Source organism: Mesoplodon bidens (assembly GCF_964165515.1).
Source record: "Mesoplodon bidens genome assembly, chromosome: 10".
In the NCBI taxonomy this organism is placed as follows: domain Eukaryota; kingdom Metazoa; phylum Chordata; class Mammalia; order Artiodactyla; family Ziphiidae; genus Mesoplodon; species Mesoplodon bidens.
In genome coordinates this window covers 41,855,122-41,876,455 of record NC_138172.1, presented here as the reverse complement: position 1 = coordinate 41,876,455, position 21,334 = coordinate 41,855,122, and the positions used below count along the sequence as shown (strand labels likewise).

Below are 21,334 nucleotides of genomic sequence, written 5' to 3'. Positions count from 1 at the left end.
ACAGCTTGGGTTTGGAAGGAGAGGCTGAGCCACACGGTGGGCCATATTCACTGTGGGGCTTGGGCGCATCTTTCTATTTTACTATTAAATTCCTAGTAGTTTTTCTTTTAGTCATTGTTTTCCTTTTTGCCTAAAAACCAAGTGAAGAAGATCACTTCTGGTGTTGATTTCTGATTACTTGGTAACTATGGGCTGACCAAAACACTCAGACCCACATGCCCGTCCTGACAACTGACCTGCCGCCTGCTGCCCTCTGGTTAAGCTGCTTTTCTGAGGGTTTTTCCAACTCATCCTCCACAGCCGCCGCCACCCACCACCGCCTGGCAGTTACTCCTCTACCAGCAGCAACTGCCTCATCCCTGCGTCCTGAACTGCCATCCTACGCAGGGCCCTGGCTCCAGAATGTCAGGTGTTCAGAAAAAGGAAGCAGGTCAACACAGTCTGACTTCTGAGAATCTGCGGGGGGGGGGGGGGCACGGCTGCCACAGCCCTTTTACTCTCCCCCAGTTCTGATTCGGAAATGTTTACATATTCTGGGAAAAACCCAAGACACATGGTTGGGTACTTGCCCTTAAGAAGTTCAGAGTTTTATTTCAAAGAAAAGCAATGAGCACTACAAATTGGAAGACAACAGAAGGCACTTTGTAAAGTGGTTGAGATAAAATTCTGACCCCCAAATTGTGAGGGGCTCTTATCATGTAATTTAGTTGCAAGGTTTCCATTGGAGAACTTTCCATTGGAGAATGGTTATGACAAGTACAGTCACGCTCTAAGGTACACATCACCCCTCCTTCCCAAGCACGTATGTGGTCACGGAGGGCACCAGGCCAAGGCCTGTTCTTCCCCACGGAGGGTAAGCGATTGCTGAGAGGGACGAGCATGGCTGAGCCAGTGTGTCTGACAAGGTTCAGCCCATTCTAACATCACCCTGTGAACTGGTCCTAAGTGACACGGTTCATACTCTGGTTTCTCTTCAGATCGTATAAATCTTTCGCCTTTTACTAAGTGACACGGTTCGTTTGTCTCTGGGAAAAACTCCTCTCTCAAAGCTTAAAGATTCCAAGATGGCAGGCTGGCTCACTGTGAAGGAATGTCTTGTCTCAGAAGATTTCTTTCAGAAAGATGGGTGCTTTGACCTTCAGTATTTGGTTCAGCCTGTTCACTGTTGATTCTAGCCTGGACAAGCAGGGCAGTGAGCACTGTCTTGAGTGGTGTGGGTTTAGGAGGAAGGGCTGTGTCTGGCCCTCTGGCAGACCCATCATCTAGAAGCCATCTGGTCCACTGGTCTGGCAATGACGGAGACATGGGTTTGTATCCTGGAAGTGGCAGTTATTAGCTGTGAGTCCGTGGGGCTGTTCTTTGGCTACAGTCCTCTGTATTCTCATCTATAAAATGGTGTAATACCTACTTGCAGGACTGGTATGAGAATCAGGGCTGTCACGTATATTGGAGCTGCAGGCACACAGGGAACCCAGGCCATAGCATCGACTTTGCATTGGTCCAGACCCAAACTGCCCCAAAGAGACATACAACTAGTGAATGAAATAATTTTAGGGTACAAATGCCACCATCTTCAGTGGACTACCAGACACTGCATATTGCTCCCCTTCAGTTTACAAACTAAAACCCTCTTGGATCCTGGCAAAAGAGTAAGACCCCAGCCAGGTTGCAGGGGGTGTGTAGCATCAGAGCCACTGCTTCGTCTCTTTGACTCCCAAATTACGTGGGTGCAGGCTGGTCATGTGGATTCTGATCTGCAAGATGGGGAAGGGCTGGGTCTCCTATAATCACCAACCGAGGGCTCTTAAAAATTACTCAACGGAAACACGGACCACATCAGAGAGGCAGAGGCCGACCTTGCTGCTGTGAGCAACCTCATCTTAGGAACAAACTGAAAGAGCATCTCTACTGGTGAGTCATTGGTCTTCTTCTTTATAGTTAAAAGAGGGGCTAACTCCAGGTCGTTGGGATTCTCAGAGTCCTGCCTGCAGCACGGTACGATGTCAAATGCCCAGGCTTTCAAGCTCAACTGCCCTTGGCTCAAACTCCATCTCTGCTATACTTGCTGCCATGAGGGTCCGAGGAGAGGATTATGACTTAACCTGGTTCTGTAAGATGATGCTTGTAAGATGATGCTGATAGTAATGGCATAATTAGACCCTCCCCAGGAGAGTCTAGTCACTGTGTGTGTTCATTGACTGATCTCTTTTTCTGTTTTTCTTTTCCATTTTATAAGACAGGCTATTATCTTAGATTATGGTTTACTTTCTTTTCTCCATATATGTCAATATACAACTGTAGCAACTTCAGAAAATACAGAAAAATATAAAGGAGGAATGGAACTAAGTGTTCCCTAACTCTACCAGCCAGGGGTGAACTGCTGATAAAATCTGATCATTTTTCTATGTTTTAAAAAATATAGTCAAAATCATATAGCTTAGGCTTCCCTGGTGGTGCAGTGGTTGAGAGTCCACCTGCCAATGCAGGGGACACTGGTTCGTGCCCCGGTCTGGGAAGATCCCACATGCCGCGGAGCGGCTGGGCCTGTGAGCCATGGCCGCTGAGGCTGCGCGTCCGGAGCCTGTGCTCCGCAAAGAGAGAGGCCACAACAGTGAGAGGCCCGCGTACCGCAAAAAAAAAAAAAAAAAAAAAAAAAAAAAAATCATATAGCTTATCACAGATTTGTAAACAAAGTCTATAGAATATGGGGCAGAGGGATTTAAAGAGTTCATGAGCCCCCGGAGTTGCCGGCATGTTTGTACATTATTACTGAGGGAAAAGAGCTACATCTTTAATAAGACTCTCAAAGGGGTTTATGATCAAAGAAGGCTGAGAATCATGATCAATTTTACATTCACTTTGTCATCTATTCGTTGTAATAGTAACAGCCAATATTATATTGCATTTTCGGGGGGTGGGGAGGGATAAATTGGGAGATTGGGATTGGCATATACACACTACTATATGTAAAATAGATAACTAATAAGAACCTGCTGTATAGCACAGGGAACTCTACTCAGTACTCTGCAAAGAGCTATATGGGAAAAGAATCTAAAAAAAAGAGTAGATAGATATATATATATATCAGTTATATATATATAACTGATATATGTTATATATATATAACTGATTCAGTTTGCTGTACACCTGAAACTAACACAACGTTGTCAATCAACTATACTCCAATAAAAATTTTTTTAAATGTATTGCATTTTCCAAAATCATTAAAGGCACTTCCTGAACATTTCAGTCATATTCTGTTTTATGCCTAAATTATACTTTGCTTATTTATTTATTATCAGACACTAACTATTTCCAAAGTTGTATATATTACTTTCTTTTTAATTTTTACAAATCAACATAGGACTTTGGTTAGAGAAAATAAAGAAACAAGTGGTTTTAATATTTCTAGAAGGGAAAGTAATTTTTAATACTCTTATCTGCACAGAACTGTGCAGTCCCAATCTGTTAAACACTGTTTAGTTTACCAATTATTACAAATGAATTTGCATGGGTCCTTTAAGGAAACTGCAATGCCAACCTAAGGATGCGGCAACAGCCTTAGTAGGAGAATTATTAATTTATTAATTTATTAATTTATTTTTTGCTCTTTTTTTTGCTGCATAGGCTTTCTGTAGTTGTGGCGAGCGGGTGCTACTCTTTGTTGTGGTGTGTGGGCTTCTCTTGTTGCAGAGCACAGTCTCTAGGGCATGCAGGCTTCAGAAGTTGTGGCACGTGGGCTCAGTAGTTGTGGCTTGCAGGCTTTAGAGCACAGGCTCAGTAGTTGTGGCACACAGGCTTAGTTGCTCTGCGGCATGTGGGATCTTCCCAGACCAGGGATCAAACCCGTGTCCCCTGTATTGGCAGGAGGATTCTTAACCACTGTGCCACCAGGGAAGTCCCAGGAGAATTTTTTTAAAAGGCCAAGAGTAAGTCAAACAATAATGGAGATCTGACATTACTTTCATTGTCACATTCTAAATGATGAAGAATATATTTTTGTCCCCATGTGAAGCAGTAACACCCACATAGCATCGTCTGACCCACTTAACCTAGCAGCCTGGAGCTGGTGGGGCACAATGCCTATGGGTTGGCCTTTCACTCTTAGAGATCCAACATTTTGTGGTCCAGGAGGAGGGACTTTTCACTGCGTAGTCTTAGCCCAAAGACAAGGTCCTTCCTTGGAGAGGAAGGGTGCTCTGAGCCCATGAAATACCAAGGTGGCAGCAGGGCTGACACTCCTTCCTGCCAGGACCCAGCATCAGGAGAACAAAAGTCTCCGAGACCAGAAAGGCGAGAGCATCTCTTCTTTTACACCCCCTTGTCTGGCCGGTTGATATTCTGACTTTGCTAAACCAAATGCCTGCTCTTCTTAAACGTTTCCTTGAGGTGCCAGTGGGATATGGCACCGCTCACTGGAGGAGTCCCTGCGTATTGAGTACCTGCGGGACAGTGGCAGGGACTGAGCTGGCCCTCCAAGGCCGATGCTGCCGCAATTGCCCCTACTCCCACACCACAGATTATATCACCTGTGCCTGGTCCATGGTCCCCAGCAGGGTCACAGGGCCCAGAGAAGGGTCAGAGGGAAGTGATAACCTTGAAGGGCTGGGACCCCCAGGCAAGAAAGACAGCTATTTGGTCTTTGCTATAAGTAGTCCCACTGCAAGGCTGGCCACCAGCCCTGCTGCGGTAGCCCACCCACCTGATGTCCCATTTCAATCAGCTCTTCCGTGTGTTAAAGGAGACCCCTCAGCCCTACACTGCTGGTCATAAAAGCTAAAGCAATGTTCCCTTCTGGGGGAATCTACCTTGTAAGAGATTCCTGAAGATCAAAGAGGCCCTGAGGGTGGAATGTCATGCACTGTGACAGATGATGAAGGAGAAAGCTGGGGTTGGGCGTGAGGAAAACTGCTCAGTTCCCTGGTCGGAAAGCCGCTTGGCCTAAGCATTGGGCAGCCTGGGCTCTTCCCTGCCCTGGCTCCCCATCACGGCAAGACGAGGCAGGATGAATGGCCCACCTAGGCAGAAAGGACCAAACACCTCTTGGTCTCCAGGAGTCTCCTTGATGGTGGACCCCCAGGAAAGGGGATATTGCCTTAGCTTTCACAATTCGTAGTCCAGGGGTCAACTTAACAGAAGATGGGGCACAGGATGGGTGGGCACCTTCTGCGAGGCATGGGCAGATGAATACAGCCCTCTCCACTGAAGAGCAGCGCAGCTCTTCCAAAAGGACACAGTCCCCAGTTCACCACGTGGTGACCTTTGCTTCCAAGGCCATTGAGCACAGGATTTTATGGAATGTGGGTGGGGTCAGTTATGTGTTGTCTCCCAGACGGGTGAGATCCTGAGAACATTAGGGCCAGTGAAGGGTTCCTCGTCCTGTCTGAGCAGTTGCCCCTCAGAACTGGTTGTCCCCAATATACTGGGCTGTTACTGAGCAGAACAGTGGGTGGGTTTAGGAGGTGACTATCTGCCCCCTAACTGGGCAATGGGGAAGACAGGAGGGATCACCCTCAGCCCCAAATATATACAATTCCTGTGGTTTGACTCCCAGGGGTCCATCAGAACAGACACCATGGCCGAGTATGACTACGGAGACTCCGGGTTCTTCAACGCTTCCAATGACAGCAGCCAGGGGCATGAACACTTCCTACAGTTCAGCAAGTTGTTCCTGCCCTGCATGTATTTGGTGGTGTTCATCTGTGGCCTGGTGGGGAACTCCCTGGTGCTGGTCATATACATCTTCTACCAGAAGCTGAAGAGCCTGACGGATGTGTTCCTAATGAACCTGCCCTTGGCTGACCTGGTGTTCGTCTGTACTCTGCCCTTCTGGGCCTATGCAGGCATCCATGAGTGGGTCTTTGGCAAGGTCATGTGCAAAACCCTGCTGGGCATCTACACTTTGAACTTCTACACGTCCATGCTCATCCTCACCTGCATCACCATGGACCGCTTCATTGCAGTGGTTCAGGCCACCAAGGCCTATAACCAGCAGGCCAAGCGGATGGCCTGGGGTAAGGCCATCTGCTTGTCCATCTGGGTAGTTTCCCTGCTGGTTTCCTTGCCGCAGATCATCTATGGCAACGTCCTTTACCTTGACAAGCCTGTCTGCGGCTATCACAACGAGGAGATTTCCACCATGGTTCTGGCCACCCAGATGACACTGGGGTTCTTCCTGCCACTGCTTGCCATGATTGTCTGCTACTCAGTCATAATCAAGACACTGCTTCAGGCCCGAGGCTTCCAGAAGCACAAGTCTCTGAAGATCATCTTCCTGGTGGTGGCGGTGTTCCTGCTGACCCAGACACCCTTCAACCTCGTGAAGCTCATCCGCAGCACGAGCTGGGAGTACCATACCATGACTAGCTTTCACTATGCCATCACAGTGACAGAGGCCATCGCCTACCTGCGTGCCTGCCTTAATCCTGTGCTCTATGCCTTTGTTGGCCTGAAGTTTCGGAAGAACTTCTGGAAACTTGTGAAAGACGCTGGCTGCCTCCCTTACCTGGGTGTCTCAAGCCAATGGAAGGGTTCAGAGGACACTTCCAGGACTGCTTCAGCCACTCGCAACATGGAGGCGACCAGCATGTTCCAGCTGTAGGCCTCTCCAGCTGGAGAGGCTGCTCAGAAGTCACAGGAGCATGGCTGTGTCCTCTAAGGCTTTGTGTATAGCATGAGCATTCTCAAGGAGAAGTTATCAAATGGTGCAGCTGGGGTGGGATGCTTCTTCTCAGGCATGCGCAGATTGTGCTCTCTTCTTTTACACCCAGGCCTAAAGCTCAAAGGGGAGTCTGAAAGCTGCCAGAGCTTTCCTTCCTCCACCCCGAGGATACTGACACCAGGGAATGACGTGTGATTCTCAAGACCCCAGGTTCTCCTTCAAGGGGAATGGGACTAAGGGTTGAAGAGGGGGACCTGGCCAACAAAGGTCTTGATGGCAGGTGACACTCTGGGTTCCCAAGTTCAGAAGATTCTTCTGCCGACTGGGAAGCAGGGGAGATTAAAGCAGCCACGAAAACCAGTGCTGACACTGTGACTCAGACCTCCATCACCAGGCACCCAACAGAAATGAGCTCAGTTTCTGCCACGCCTTGTCGGTTTGGTTTTATATAGATAGGTGCTTTATGTTCTCTTTGATTAATCCTGGAAGGACTAGCACCAGGGAATATGAATGGGCCAAAGCAAATTAGGGTCGGCTGAGGAGTCCAGTGGGCCACAGAATGCTAGAAAAATGTGCAAAGCTGAGTTTAAGACTATCATGAGTCTAAGCAGCACCTCTGAAATGGATCTTTGGTGGGTGTGCTCATTTAAAACCTGAATTTATCCAATGCCTCACACACACACAAATCATATATAAATGTATATATAATACACACACACACATCTCAAACAGCATGATTTTCATGACTGAGAAATAAAACTTTTTAAATGTCTCCGAACTACTTTTATCCTTAGGCACATTCCACCTTACTGTGGTATTCCTGAATATACCGAAAATGATCACTTGTGGGCTCAGAGCACAGGAAATAAGTTAAAACTGTCAACTTTCAGGGCACTGCTCTATCAATACACTAATGATAACAACTGTGGCTTCAACCTCCTGCCCAGAACAAGAAGTGCATTTGTTACCTCTGAGATGTGGTCACAGGATGAGGCAGAGTTTTAAATGTCAGTCGCTTGTTTGTGCATGTTTATTAGATCCCAGCAACCTGCTCCACAGGCTTAAAGGGCCTTTTTGGCTCACATGTCACAAAATTGCTCACTGAAATATGAAGAACCTGTTGACAACAGCTAAGAAGAGAGCTCAGGGAGGTGGGCCAGAAAGGGCCGAACAGTGAGGTTTCGCAGCTTGGACAGACCCGAATCACGAGTGGGTAAGACCAGCTGGTAATCTCTTAATCACTTCCGCTTTGGTGAAACGTGTACCATAACAGTACCACCTCTCAGGGCAGGCATGCGAGGACTGGAGAGGGTGCACACAAACACTTAGCACGGTTTGCATTTGTGGGAGGAAGGTCCCCAAAATGGCGGTAGTTGTTATTCTCTCAAGAACCAGCCACAGGGCTTCCCTGGTGGTGCAGTGGTTGAGGGTCCGCCTGCCGATGCAGAGGACACAGGTTCGTGCCCCGGTCCAGGAGGATCCCACATGCTGCGGAGTGGCTGGGCCCGTGAGCCATGGCCGCTGAGCCTGTACTCCGCAACGGGAGAGGCCACAACAGTGAGAGGCCCGTGTACTGCAAAAAAAAAAAAAAAAAAAAAAGAACCAGCCACAAAAACGTTAGCCGCCTGCCTTTCTCTGTGTCCTGGCGGGGCGTGGGAGGGTCGGCTTCATGCCTTCCAGAGGTGCACGGCACAGTCCAGCTGTGCACAGGCCGGCCTTGCAGGGCCCACAGGGCCACCGACCGTTTCATACACGTGCCTAAATGCACCCACGGGGAGAGCGGCTTTACTGTGCTCAGGCCGCATGGACTACCCAGTGCTCCGCAAACACCAAAACCTGCCCTTTTCATGGTGACAAGGCTGACTTTCAAGTTGTTTACGTTGGCTTCAGAGGGGGAGTTTTGGTCACCCTCCTCTGTGCTGTCACCTTAATGTCGAGCACTCCTGGTAGAGGGGCCACGAGCCCCTGGCCTCCCCAACAATGTCCCAGAACAAGAGACAGAGGCCCTAACTGGGAAGGAAGGAGTGAAGAGTCGGGGAGCCAGGGTCCCTGCGGCCTCTCCATGTGTCCCCACGGAGGAAAGCAGTGTGGTGGGATGGGAAAAGCAGGGCTCTGGGGTGACTCTGTCACTGCCCCGGGGAGAGCTCCACATCTGTCCATCCTGGGACAAGCCACGCGGCCTCCTCAAGCCCGTTTCACCATCCACACCCCGAGATGACAACGGCCCTCCTTCCAGGAGCGCTGTGAGGCACGGACAGTGCACTCCAAGCCACGCTGGGGGCTGCTGGTCACAGCAACAGAGGGGCGGCTGCTGGGACCACTGGGTTCTCCCCGAACGGTGCCTGCCTGGCTGAGTCAAAGGAGACCAGGCACCCATCAGGCCGTGCCCCATCCCAGGCCTATTATATGCCCTCTCTCCAGGCTCCTTGCAAAAAGGTTTTGCACTGGCCCTTCCACAGCTTAGGAGAACCTGCCTGCCTGTCCTGAGGAAAAGCACAGCAGCTCAATCTTCTTTCACCTTCTCTGCCTCCCCCGTCCCTCGTTGGCCCTACTCTCTGGGCCCTCACCTGCTCACACTTGGGAGTAGAGATCTTTTTCCCAAACCCCTCCTGGGTACACACCATTACGGGCAACAGACGCGGGCACAGCCCAAACAAGGCTTTCACTCTCGACTTCACTCATCCACGAGACAGCCCCATGGAGCACAAGCTCAGACCCGCCTTTCTCCCCTTGGCTCTCCGCTCTGCTCCCACGCACCAGTGCTTGACGTAAGCAGCCTGGGGTGTGGGGGAAGCTGGCGGGAGGGGGTCAGGCTGGGTGTGGACCCTGGGTGAGTCCAGTTGGCCTCACGTGCGGCCTCAGGGTCTCCTCCCCCACCAGGTTCCCTGCACTTACAGGCTGGGGGCGGGGCGGTTAGAGGCCATGACGGCCACACTGTCCGAGATGTGGTGAACACAGGATGAACCTGATTCCAGGGGCTACCTGGAGCCAGAAGCCCGGGATTCTCAGTGAGCATTCTGGACTGAGGAAATGGTGCTGCAGGAGAGAAAAAACAGAAGCTGCCCGTACTGGAGGGGTGGAGGCGCAGCAAAGAGCACAGGGCCCAGGAGTGGCCGGGGCGCTGGCTCTAGGCTTGTTCTCTCAGCGCAGACCCCTTCCACAGGCCCAGTCCTTTGTGGTCCACGGTAACTCCCAGTGCCATTTGGTAGGACGCCTGGTACTTATCATCCCTGTTTTCCAGATGAGGAAACTAGTTCAGAGACATTACTACCTGCCAAAGCTCACACAGCAGAGCTAGGGCTGGAACCCCGGTGAATAACCTTTTTCTCTTCCCCCAAATGTTGGCTAAGATGGCCCGGGGTACCTGACAACTCTGTACTTGTCTGAAGGCGGAGATGCTAGGTTAACCCAAGCACAAGGTGGCTTTCTAAGCTTAACTGTTATCAACATATCCTGTTCTCGGTTTGAGATACCAGGTATTGTATCTCCTGGTTGGTGATAAACCTGCCACAGATCCCTGAAGCACTCTGACCACAGAGCACCTGTTCTAAAGCAAGTACTGGCAAAGATGCTCTGTGGGTCAGGGACAGTCCCTGTGCATGAGTCTGAGCTCAGTATCATCTGGGCATCTGGCGGGATTTTCGTTGGCGAACACAACTGAGCTACGAGATGTAAGGAACCAGGGCCCGTGGCAGTAGACACCACGGTGTGGCCCTTGACCTCACAGCTCAGGGAAGACATCACCAAAACCACACAATTCCATGGAAGGCCTTCCACATCATTTCCATCTGATCCTCCTAACAACCCTAGAGGTGCCGTCCCTGTCTCTTCTGTACGAGGGAGGGAACTGAGTTCGGGGCCTGCGGTGCTCAAAGCCAGGGAACCTGGAGGCAGCAGACCAGGAGTGTCTGACTCTGGACCTCAAACTCCTCATGGGCACGGTCTGCTTGAGAAGGGAGGCCGGGCCTGGAGGAGGGAATGGCTGCTCGAAGCAGAGCAGAGGCCAAGGGACCCAAGGCCAGGCCTGTTGCTGGAGGACAGAGTTTCTTTCCTCCTCTACCTGCCTCAGTCCTGAGAAGAGCTGGGCACCTGGTCAGGGAGACGGCTGAGGATGGGCCTGGGTCACTGTTGGGAGGGGTGTGCACACCTGCAGGGTTCTGGAGAATATCGGCCCTCCACCTGAGGTGGGCTGTGCTCCTAAGCCACGTGCAGGGGCCTCTGGGAGACTGCTTAGGGATCTGCGGGATCCTGCCAGGTCTCCCCGAGAGCCTGGATTCTGGGACCTGTTCCTGTCCCATCACGGCCAGGAGGGCCAAAGCAGACAACTGTGTCCCGAGAATGCGTGTGTGTGGTGGGGAGGAGTGGACAAAGAGGCAGGGAAGGTGGGCAGGTGTTTGATGTGAAGACAGGGAAACGGGACCAGGAGAAGAGGGCTGTACTCTTCAAAATGAATCTCGGGCCTGTGGACCGGAGGGAGGGGTTCTGGGCACAAAGCTTAATGCTGACACTTATAGCCTCCTGACCCTGAGCAAGTTACCTGGCCTCCTGAGCTTCAGTACCTTGACCTGTAAAATGGGGGCCATAATCCCTACTCTTTGAAGGGTTGGGCAGGGACTAAGTGAGGTCACGTGCAAAAGCTGCTACACAGGGAAAGTGCTCGACAGACACTGCCTCCAGGCAGCCTCCTTCCCCCCACATCAGGGATTTCACAGCCTTTAACCCCTCCTGGACCACTTCTTCCTTTGGACTTGCTGATTTCTCTCAGTGTCTTGGCAGGGATGCACTCACAAACCCAGGCTCTATACCAACCCCTCACCCCCCCACCCCACCAAACCCGTCTGAGTTTCTCAGACTCCTGGTGGTTTTGATTGGTCCTAAGCTTAGGAAGAAAAAGCCACCAGAGACACGGGGGTCTGTCTTTGGCTAACTCACAAGGAAGGTGTGAGACAAGGCAGGCCCTGAACTGACTTGGAGGGCTGGCCCTTCACCCAAACAGATGATGCATGGGGACTGCAGGTCCATCCATTAGCCCTGCGTCTCCCTTGGAGACCACAGGCCAGCATGCTGGCAGTTTCCTTTCCTTGGACCGCTTCCTGATTTCCCATGACCAAAAACACACTTATTTGTCAGCGGTCAGAAGACCTTCTGCTTTTGTTCCTACTGAGAAAGGGGAAGGTGAAAGGTGAAGGGAAGAGGGAGCTGCAGGGTGGCACTTTCTCATGCAGGTGACAGCCCAAGGCCATCCTCCCAGGCCCTGAGCTTCCGGTCCTGCTCCCCGGACCCCCTACCCACCTACCCACCTGGCCAGCAGCTGAGGCACAGTCAGTGAAGAGTTGCCAGGTGACGACGGCATGAGTATGGCTTAGTGCAAATGCAACAGAACGTGCCCTGGGGACCACTGAACCATGGGGGTTGGGGAGAACGCTGCAGGCTCACGCAGCCAGGAAAGGCTTCAGAAGGAAAAGAAAGGGCCCATGGTCACAGTGGGCAGAGGCTTTCTTGGGTTGGGTGATGGGGCTGGCTTTATCCACGAGGCAAGGTCAGTCACCCTCAAGCAAGAGAACAGAAGAGTATGGAGACATACACTTGAGCCTAAAATCTCCTGTGCTGAGAACCTTCCGAAGATTAGGTGCATCTCCTCCCATGCAGCAGAAATCCTGGATGATAAATCTGACAGTCCTTCCTCTGAATTCTGGGCCGGAATTGAGGAACAGAGATCTCAATACAAGTTGGCAAGAGCATCACAAAACTCCCTAACTGGATGGAAAGTGAGTCAATGAACGTCTGGACACAGGAGCCATGTCAATTCTCCCTTGAGCTTCCAAACAGGCAGTGCTTTGCTGCAGGAACCGCAGTTAAGCCAGACACCAGGGGCTGAGATACACCAAGCAAGGCTGCCATGTAGGGGAACCTGACTTTCCCCAAGGGTCCCCTGGCTTAAACTCTTGACACTTTAATACAATGGCACTTTGTGCAGTTATTTCATATATTTAGAAATTAGCCATTGCAGAACTCTCTTCACAGGCCTTGTTGGAAAAGAGCTGGCCCAGAAAAATGAGAGGGCCGATGGAGAGCCGGTACTAAAGGACACCCCTGTGCCTGATGCTGTCCATCTGCGGCATCGGGAACATTTGGTTGGGTCTGGGTCACTGATTAAGAGCAGCACAAGATACTGGTGATGGGGCAGGCATGGGCTGGGGGAGGGGAAAGTCCCTAGGGTTCCACAAAGCACTGGGTAACAAACTTGGTTATATTTTTATTGCTTTTAGAACTTTGGGGTGGACGTCCCTGGCAGTCCAGTGGTTAAGACTCCCCACTTCCACTGCAGGGGGCACGGGTTCGATCCCCTGCTTAGGGAGCTAAGATCCTGCATGCTGCATGGCGCAGCCAAAAAAAAAAGAGGACTTCTGAGAGAAACATCTACTTGAGACAACAGAAATTAATCTTGTGGCACCATTACCAAGCCTGATGAGTGGTTCCAAAAGATGAACACGGTTTTTAAAGAGCAGTGCGTTACTCTGAGCATGGCTACAGCAGCCCAGCAAATGTTGCTCTTATGGGCTGAATTGTGTCCCCCCCCTTAAATTCATATGTTGATGTCTTAACGCCCAGTATCTAAGAATGTGACTGTTTTTGGAGATAAGACCTAAAAGAATTACGTTAGTTAAAATGAGGCCAATAAGGTGAGCCCTAATCCAACCTGACTGGTGTCCTTATAAGGAGAAAAGATTAGAACACAGAGAGACATGGGTGGCACATGCATAGCGGGCATGACCATGTGAAGAGACAGGAAGTTGGCAGCTCTCTGCAAGCCAAGGAGAGGCCTCAGGAAACCAAACCTGCCGATACCTTGGCCTTGGACTCCCAGAACTGTGAGAAAATAGATTTCTGTTGTTTAAGTCACCTGGTCTATGGTATTTTGTTATGGCGGCCTGAGCAGATTAATACAGTTGCCTAAGCCAAGAGAGGCCTTCCTGGAGATGCTGAAATCAGGGGGACCGCTGACAGACACGCCCAGGAACTCTCTGACAAGGCTCAACACTGACTACTCCTCGAGCCCTGGTGCTCCTCAAGGGCACCCTGCCCCGAGCACTGTTCGCAGGCACCTTCCCTTAAGCAAAGACAGCCAATCCTGCTTCCAAGCTCTCCTAATCCTTTGATAAGAAACCACAAGGCCAGGCACTTAATGAGCACTCAGGAAATGGAGGTGATGTCTACTCACTGTTCAGCCACGTTTGGGTCAAGAGAATCAGTTTCGGTGGGTGTTTCAGGCAAGGAGGAGCCGGACTCCTGTATCTGGCATAACTCCTCATCTGTGATGATGTCAAACACGGCATCGTCTGGCGGCCGGCAGTCTGTGTTAGCACCTGGGGTGCAGAGGCAGGTCGGGAGAGAAGAGAAATGCACAGTCATGGACAGTACAGGGAGGGAGTGCAGCTATGTGGGATGAGCCACCAGGACACACTCTAAGTGCTCACTCAACCGACAGCTACTCTGTCCAGATGGAGAGAAATGGCTCTTGGGATGTTCCAGAAAAGAAGATGAGGGGACTACAGATGAAACTGAATGCACCATGTAAGAGATTTCTCTGAAGTCCCTTAGGCAGCGGTGTGGAGAGGTTTTAAGCTCTTACGTGTTCTCTGAGGCCCTTTATTTAGAAGGAAAAAAACCTATCAAAACCTTATCAGGAAAGAACCTAACAAAAAGGTAATCATACTTCTGTGCTGCTGAATCCTTGCTCCAGCAGACACAGACCTCACTCATGCCTCTCTGAGAGGAGGATTCTGTCTGACCTGCATTTCCACCTTAATCCACTGGGGGGTGGAAAAGAACCTCCCTCTGCACAGCAGCCATTGTGCTTCTGACCAGGGGACTTGTGCCCAACTTTGCAGGCTACCCAGTAGGAAGGATGCTGTGCGATGCTGCTGTGCTAGTCACCCCCCACCCTGCCAACAAGCAGTCTCTTGCATGTGATGGAAAACGTGATGGCAGGCCTGAGACGAAAGAAGAAAAGACAGAAAGTAAGACAGACAGACAGAGGAGACAGGAAATGTCAGAAATCAAAACAAGCAACCTCAGCATGCTGGCACCATGCCACCCTCTGTCGTCACTGGAACACCCACTAGTGAGCCAGGCGAGGGGAAGATTCAGCAAGAAGAACAGTTCAGGGGAGTTACAAGTTCCCAGCAGGCCCTGCTGCATGGCTCCTGGGACAGGCCATGCTTTAGAATAGACACCCACAGTCCAGTCCTGAGAGGGCAGCCTGGGCTGGTCTGCGAGGTTGTGCTGAGCAGAAGCAGCAGGAACCAAATCCCGCTTCCTTTTACTGAGCTGAGTGAGAGGACATGAAGGAGAATATATCCTTCCTGGCCGCCGAGAGAGAATGTGAGCTACAAGGAGACAGGGAAGGATGTGCTCGTTTCCACACTCAACTCCTGGCCTTTGGTTACCCTGAAAGAGAGGGCTGGATATGGGGCTGGGGCCCTGGGAGACAGCGTTTTCCAAAGCTGTGGGTCCACTGTTGGTATGTGAGTTGAGAAGTAAACAGATACCACGTTAAATAACACTGAATCATATCAGGAGAAAGTTATTCCCTTTTCAATTCTCCTTCAATCCTAATTACATCAAAAAGAAAGTCTCAGATTGGTGGTACTACCTTTTTAGTGCCTAAGTTTGGAAAACACTGAACTAAGCATGTTCCAGCTAAGCAGCCACAGTGCGGTAGCGGTGAGGGTAGCACCTGGAGAACACCGAGGGCAGTGGCGGAGCCTGACCTTGGCCTCCGGTGGCCTGGGGTGTGGCCTGGGCTGGTGACCGGGCGGGGCTGGGCTCTCCCTGGCTGGTGCCCGAGCTGGTGCTGTCGGGGGACCCGGGGCCCTCGCTCAGCTTCTGGAAGCAGGCCTGGCAGCAGCGCTCCTTCTTGCCGCTGTGCTTGCTCACAGCGTAGTTGTTGCAGCAGTAGTAACAGAAGATGTGGCCGCATATCCTGGGGACGACAAAGGCACAGGCCCTGAGGACGCTGCACTAGAGGTCTCAAGTGACCTGCTCGGCACCGGAGCCGGGCTCTGTTCTGGGCTCTGGATGCCACATGGCTCGTCAGACCTGGCTCTGCCCCCACTCTAGAGTGGGGCCTGAAGGCCTATCTCATAAGATTCCGAGAAAGCCATCTTGGTAAGCCTGATGGGAGACACTTTTACTTCCTAGGGTCCTGGGAGGCAGGCCGAGCCCCCTTCCCTGACGCAACGATGCAGGTGTGCATTCTAGGCCTCGGGGGCTGGGCTCTAAGAGACCACAGACCCCATCCCCCTGTGCTGACCGTTCTCCATCTGTCCCCATCCCAACCCAAGATTCATTCCTGCCTGCCCTTCTTTGGGCCCTGGGGGGCGGGGGGTCTTTGCTCTGTGTTCCTCTGGTGAAGCCTCAGCCCCTGCTCTCTTTGGGTTTCGTTTCCCCTCTGACCCCCGCAGGCCAAGAGAGGGCCAGAGGTTGGGTCTCTGGGAGCTCTACATCCCTGTGGGTCCCCCTAACTCTGCCTACACCCCCTGTATTAAACTCTCTTCCCTTTCGGGGATCCCTGAGTGTCCTGCTGAGACCCTGCCTAACATACCCTCCTCAACTGGTTCCCTCGAAACTAAGAGACAACGTGCTCTTCCTAGACAGTTGGCTGAGGTGCCAACGCCTGCCACGGAGTCCTCGTTCAGAGGCGTCTGCTCTAGTGCTGGGCCCTGCCCGCAAGCCGCCTGCTGACCTGCAGTGGTGTCGCCGCACCATCCAGCTGAACTCCCGCTTGCAGTCAAAGCAGTAATTTGCCTCCGTTTCCCCCAGCCACCTCTCCTCAGCACTGAGCTTCTGTTGAAATTCCAGGGCATCTGACTTCTGCCAGAGAGCATCCTTGTCCCTGGGAAAAAGCCACATTAGAAAAACAGAAGAAAGAATCCATGAAAACAATAGAATTATCTCTGGTTCATTTCAAAAGACTGCTTCCGAATTTCCCAAAACACAAGGAGAATTCACTTTTACCTTGGAATTAACCCCCCAGTCTAGGTCACCTCTGTCACCCCACACCAGTCCCAGACTCAGCAGGAGCCTCCCAACGTGTAAGTCCTCATCTGACACCACACGTGTGAAGGTACAGGGGGGCCTGCGATGTCCATAAAAGGCTCTGGCAACTGCAAAGACCTGCTGGCACTGACAAGTGTCACCAGCTGCTCAGATGTCTAAATGACAGTGCATGTGGCCACTGGGAGTTTAAGCTGTCACGTGCTGCCATGATTACATGACCGTCTGTGTGCTGTGAGCCCAAGAACCCAAATCTTAAATGTGCTCGGAATCCTTCATGTTTTTATGGTTTAAGTAACAATTAATGGAGGAGAGTCAAGCTTTTCCAGCCTGAAAATCCGATGGGATGTTGACCTCCTCCACTCCTTAGAGAGACAGCACAGCCACTACAGGAAGCAAGCACACTGAAAAAAGTGGCACGCTTTTCAGGAGGCTCTGGCAGCATCTGAATGTGCCTGATGCATCAGGGAAGATGTGTATAAAGCCTTCCTTAAAACTGCTGTTAATTTTGGGGGCTATAGGAAACACAGAGGATGGAAGAACATGTTAAGTGACACCATGAGCATGCAATCAGCAAAGTCCAGGCTATGGGAAACTCTACCAGGTGAATGGCCTACTTTCTTTAAAAGTAAACTGCAAAGGAAAAAAAAAGAGAGAGATGGTGGGGGAACCATGACTAAGTAAGAGAGATCTAAGAAACATATCACCATGCAATATATAGATCTAATATAGATCCTGATTAGAAAAAATGATAAAGCAATTAGAAAAATTTCAAACTAGACTAGACACTTGATGATATTGGGAATTAGTTAATTTTCAAGCACGGTAATGATGCTGTGGTTGTTTAAAATAGAGTCCTTGTGTTGGAGAGGTATGTATCAAAATACTTGTGGATGAGATGACAGGATGTCTGGGATTTGCTTCCGAATAATCTGAGGAGGTGGGGGAAATGGGTAGGACTCTTGGATGATACAAGACTGGTCATGAGCTGAATAATGTTGAAGCTGGGTGACAGGTACACAGCAGTGCATTTTGCTATCCTATTTTTATATTTTTGAAAATTTCCAGGACTTCCCTGGAGGTCCAGCAGTTAAGACTCCGCGTTTCCACTGCAGGGGGCGTGGGTTTGATCCCTGGTTGGGGAACTAAGATCCCACAAGCAGTCAGGCGCAGCCAAAAAAATAATAATAATTCCATACAAAAACCTTTAAAAACTTTTTGAATGACTTGTCAACATTTAAAAGTCAGGCCAATTTCACATAAAAATCCAGATTTCCACCTTCTCTTAAGAAGTAAGGTGACTTGGCAACCCTGGACTCGATGCCTGTGGGGCAACAGTCAGCAAGAGCAGGGCAGCTCATGTCCTCCTGTTTCTCAGAGCCCCCGTCCTGGCCCGGTTCACACATTTACATCACTGTCTGCTACCTGCAGGCACTGGAGTTTGGGGGCCCAGGTGCTGGGGAGAGTGGGACGGAGGAGAAGGAGAAAAGGGCTCATGGGAGAGGGACACGGGAATGGAGAAGTCCCTGAGGATATTAAACATCTTTGATTGTCACTCTTGTGGCTGAGCACATGGAGATTTTGAAAACAGTTAGCATAGCAATAAGAGAACACGGACCAGGTGCAAGGCTGCCAAGGGCCTGAGCAGACCCTGTTCACGTGTGTGGGCGCTTACAACACAACACAAGCAGACAGGGGCCCATTTCCCTCGAAGAGTCCTTTCAAGAACAGTTGCATTTCTTTAAAGAAAAGCCAAGCTTGGGGGCAGCCCCTGGCCCCTTGTTTGACACTCACCTGAGCAGCTCTATCAGCCGCTCCTCCAGGTACTTCTTGGTTCTGTTCAGGTCATCCAGGTCAGCAAGCATCTTCTGGTCATTCTTCTCCCTGTCTGTCGCCTCCTGGCAGAGTCTGTTGTAATACTCCTGGATCTTTGTCGTGGCTTTTTCAAGTTCCTTCTGGGTCCTGGTGGAGGAGTAGTCAGTTTTCCTTATTACCCACTACTTCCAGCTTCCCCCGTGCCTCTGGGCTAACCCAGGCCTCTAATGGGGGCTCCTGCTGCCCTACCAGTCTTTCCCCTTCATGGGAGGGAGCCCCTTGGCACTACCCCACTCACAGGCTGTACACTCTCTTAAGCCTTCAAAACTTCCCTCACACACCCAAACTCTTCACACACCACCACCCCTCACAACAAATACAAGGGACATTTGGGAGAGGAGGTTGACCTCAGGTCACTAGGAGCACCCCAGGTGCGTCAAACTCTGCACCACTTGGTTCCTGGGCAGAGACTGAGGTTTTGACAGGAGCCCAGTGGGTTAAGTACATGGGCTGGTGATGGCGGTATACACAAGAGGAAAAAGGAGCCAGGAGAGAAAGAGCAGAGGCGTAGCTTCCTGGAGATGACCACACAGAGGAGCGCCTATCTTCCATGTGTCTTTGGGACTCTACACATGGGGCTTGGCATGGGGCACACAGCAGGTACTCAATCTACACTGCGAGGCGTTCAACCTGACAACCCTGAGGCCTAAGGAATCCTGTTCTGGGTGCTTCGGAGCCTCAAGCTGCAGCAGAGGGGCCGGCTGAACCACGGTCTTCCCGCCCTTGCCCACTTCTCTTTCAGCTCACCTGTCCCCTAAGGCAGTGGTTTTCCAAGGATGCCTTATAAAGCAAGGCATTCATAACAGCTCCATTAAAACAGAGGGCTGGGCTTCCCTGGTGGCGCAGTGGTTGAGAGTCCGCCTGCCGATGCAGGGGACACGGGTTCGTGCCCCGGTCTGGGAGGATCCCACGTGCCGCGGAGCGGCTGGGCCCGTGAGCCATGGCCCCTGGGCCTGTGTGTCCAGAGCCTGTGCTCCGCAATGGGAGAGGCCGCAACAGTGAGAGGCCCACGTACCGCAAACAAACCAACCAACCAACCAACAAACAAAAAAAACCAGAGGGCTGTGCAAGGCTAATTAATCTGTATCTAATCCAGCCTTTCCATGTCCAGTATAAAGTTGTCAGGAGGTTGTTGTTTACTAGACACTGTCCTCCAAAATGATCTCGGGTACACACACACACACACACAACCACAGAGTTATAGCATTAAAAAAAATGCCACCAACTTTGGAGGTTCTACTTAAATTGTCACATGAACACCACCTGGCTAAGGGCAGCCAGAGTCCTATAGGATTCAAACTCTGTAAGGAGTCAGCTGAGAAGAGTCAGATGAGAAGAAATGTACATTGAGGTTACTAAACATCCAGCGTGGTCTGGATCTCCCACTGAGCCTGGGCCCAGGCCTAGAAGCAGATGGCAGGAGATGGGTGGAAAAGTTAAAGCCTCGGGAGAATTTGGTGTGTCTGCTTTTGCTGGGAGCACACATGCAATCAGGTCCCAGCATCCCCTGTGGGACCAGTTTGGCCCTATCACCAGACAGTAGGCTGATGATGCTCACAACTCCGGGTGGCCCCCAAGCCTGAAGATGAAGAGGTCTCGGGGTTGGACACAGGTAGGGCCATACTTTAAGGTTAAAAAAAAATTATGATGAAAGGGCGACAGCACGATGTGCTCTCCACAGACACAGCACCAGAGTCTCCAGGAAGACAAGCCGATCCTGCTCCCTGGCTCGCTCACTCACTCTCAGATGAGCTTGCGAGAACCTCACACCTAACCCCGCAGCCTCTCATTTCATAGAGGAAATGAGGAACTCAAGTCAAAACACAGGGGGGAAAACATGCACACACAATACTCTCACACCAGTACCCTAAAATAAAACAAAACAAAACACAAAACTATCTGTCTATATATTTTTTAGGGTAGTTGTTGAGACAAAGACTCTGGAGTCAAATGTTCTGAATTCCAATCCTGCCATCGCCACTTACACACTGTGTGACCCTGGGCAAGTGACTTCACTCCTCTGAGCCTTGTTTTCCTCATCTATGAAATGGGATAAATAATAATACCATCCTCACAGGACCATTAGGAGGATTAAATGGGCAAATAAATACCAAGTATTTAAAACGGTACCTGCCACATTTTAGGCATTACTTAAATGTTTGCTGTTAGTAGTACCATGATTATCTCCCAGCTTTTATTTCATTTTAGTTTTACCAAAGCATGAAGTTACTGAACTGAAATATGTCCTGCTAGAGATAAGACAGTGGAATTAAGAGAAAGGGTCTCTGCAGCCGTCTATAGGCTTGTGACAGGCAGATTGCCAAGGTTCTCTGTGGCATGCTTCTGACATAAGCACTTTATGAGTCTGTGGCTTTTCTTGCAAAAGGGCTTCTTTAACCTGATATGAGTGGTTGACTTTCTAAATGACTGTACCAAACACCCCCTCCCTTGAGGACTCTCCCACTGGCCGTGTGGGTGGACCGTGTAACTAACCTGTCCAAGTCTTGGCGCAGGGCGGCCCCCTCCTCATCCTTTCTCAGCATGGCGGCCTCGCACTCGGCAAGGTGCTTGCTGGTGCAGCTCAGCTTCTCCGCCGCATCAGCCTGGGCAGCCTGGCACAGGACAGCAGGGAGAAGATGCTCGGTTGCAGAAGCCCATGCAAGATGCCATCAAGTGACTGGCATGCTCCCCACCCCATCTGGTTGGCGCACTTCTAACAGGAGGGGCTTTTGTCTGTTT

At 50.9% G+C, this 21,334-nt stretch overlaps 2 protein-coding genes across 4 annotated transcripts in view; one reads left to right on the top strand and one right to left on the bottom strand.

The window, feature by feature from the left end:
- The window catches only part of FYCO1 (FYVE and coiled-coil domain autophagy adaptor 1), a 318,269-nt gene that overhangs the window by 265,356 nt on the left and 31,579 nt on the right, over positions 1-21,334 (bottom strand). For both annotated transcript variants that reach the window (XR_014016895.1, XM_081246581.1), the window contains exons 10-14: positions 21,089-21,207; positions 18,515-18,682; positions 16,410-16,559; positions 15,436-15,647; positions 13,884-14,028 (exon numbers count right to left, since the gene is read on the bottom strand). Coding sequence is in view for 1 of the 2 variants with exons in the window: in XM_081246581.1 (XP_081102707.1) it covers positions 13,884-14,028; positions 15,436-15,647; positions 16,410-16,559; positions 18,515-18,682; positions 21,089-21,207 (794 nt within the window). In the remaining variant the exon portion in view is untranslated. The remainder of the gene's footprint in view (positions 1-13,883; positions 14,029-15,435; positions 15,648-16,409; positions 16,560-18,514; positions 18,683-21,088; positions 21,208-21,334) is intronic.
- On the top strand, positions 1,505-7,408 carry CXCR6 (C-X-C motif chemokine receptor 6). 2 transcript variants are annotated; one of them, XM_081246591.1, is made up of 2 exons: positions 1,505-1,911; positions 5,555-7,408. In XM_081246591.1, the coding sequence occupies exon 2, from the start codon at positions 5,576-5,578 to the stop codon at positions 6,599-6,601; it is 1,026 nt and encodes a 341-aa protein (XP_081102717.1). In that variant the 5' UTR covers positions 1,505-1,911; positions 5,555-5,575; the 3' UTR covers positions 6,602-7,408. The 2 variants fall into 2 exon arrangements, with proteins under 2 accessions (XP_081102717.1, XP_081102718.1); XM_081246592.1 differs by lacking the exon at positions 1,505-1,911 and adding an exon at positions 1,979-1,995.

Excerpts from the sequence above, each read along its gene's own strand:
- CXCR6 (XM_081246591.1), top strand. The coding sequence starts at position 5,576 with ATGGCCGAGTATGACTACGGAGACTCCGGGTTCTTCAACGCTTCCAAT.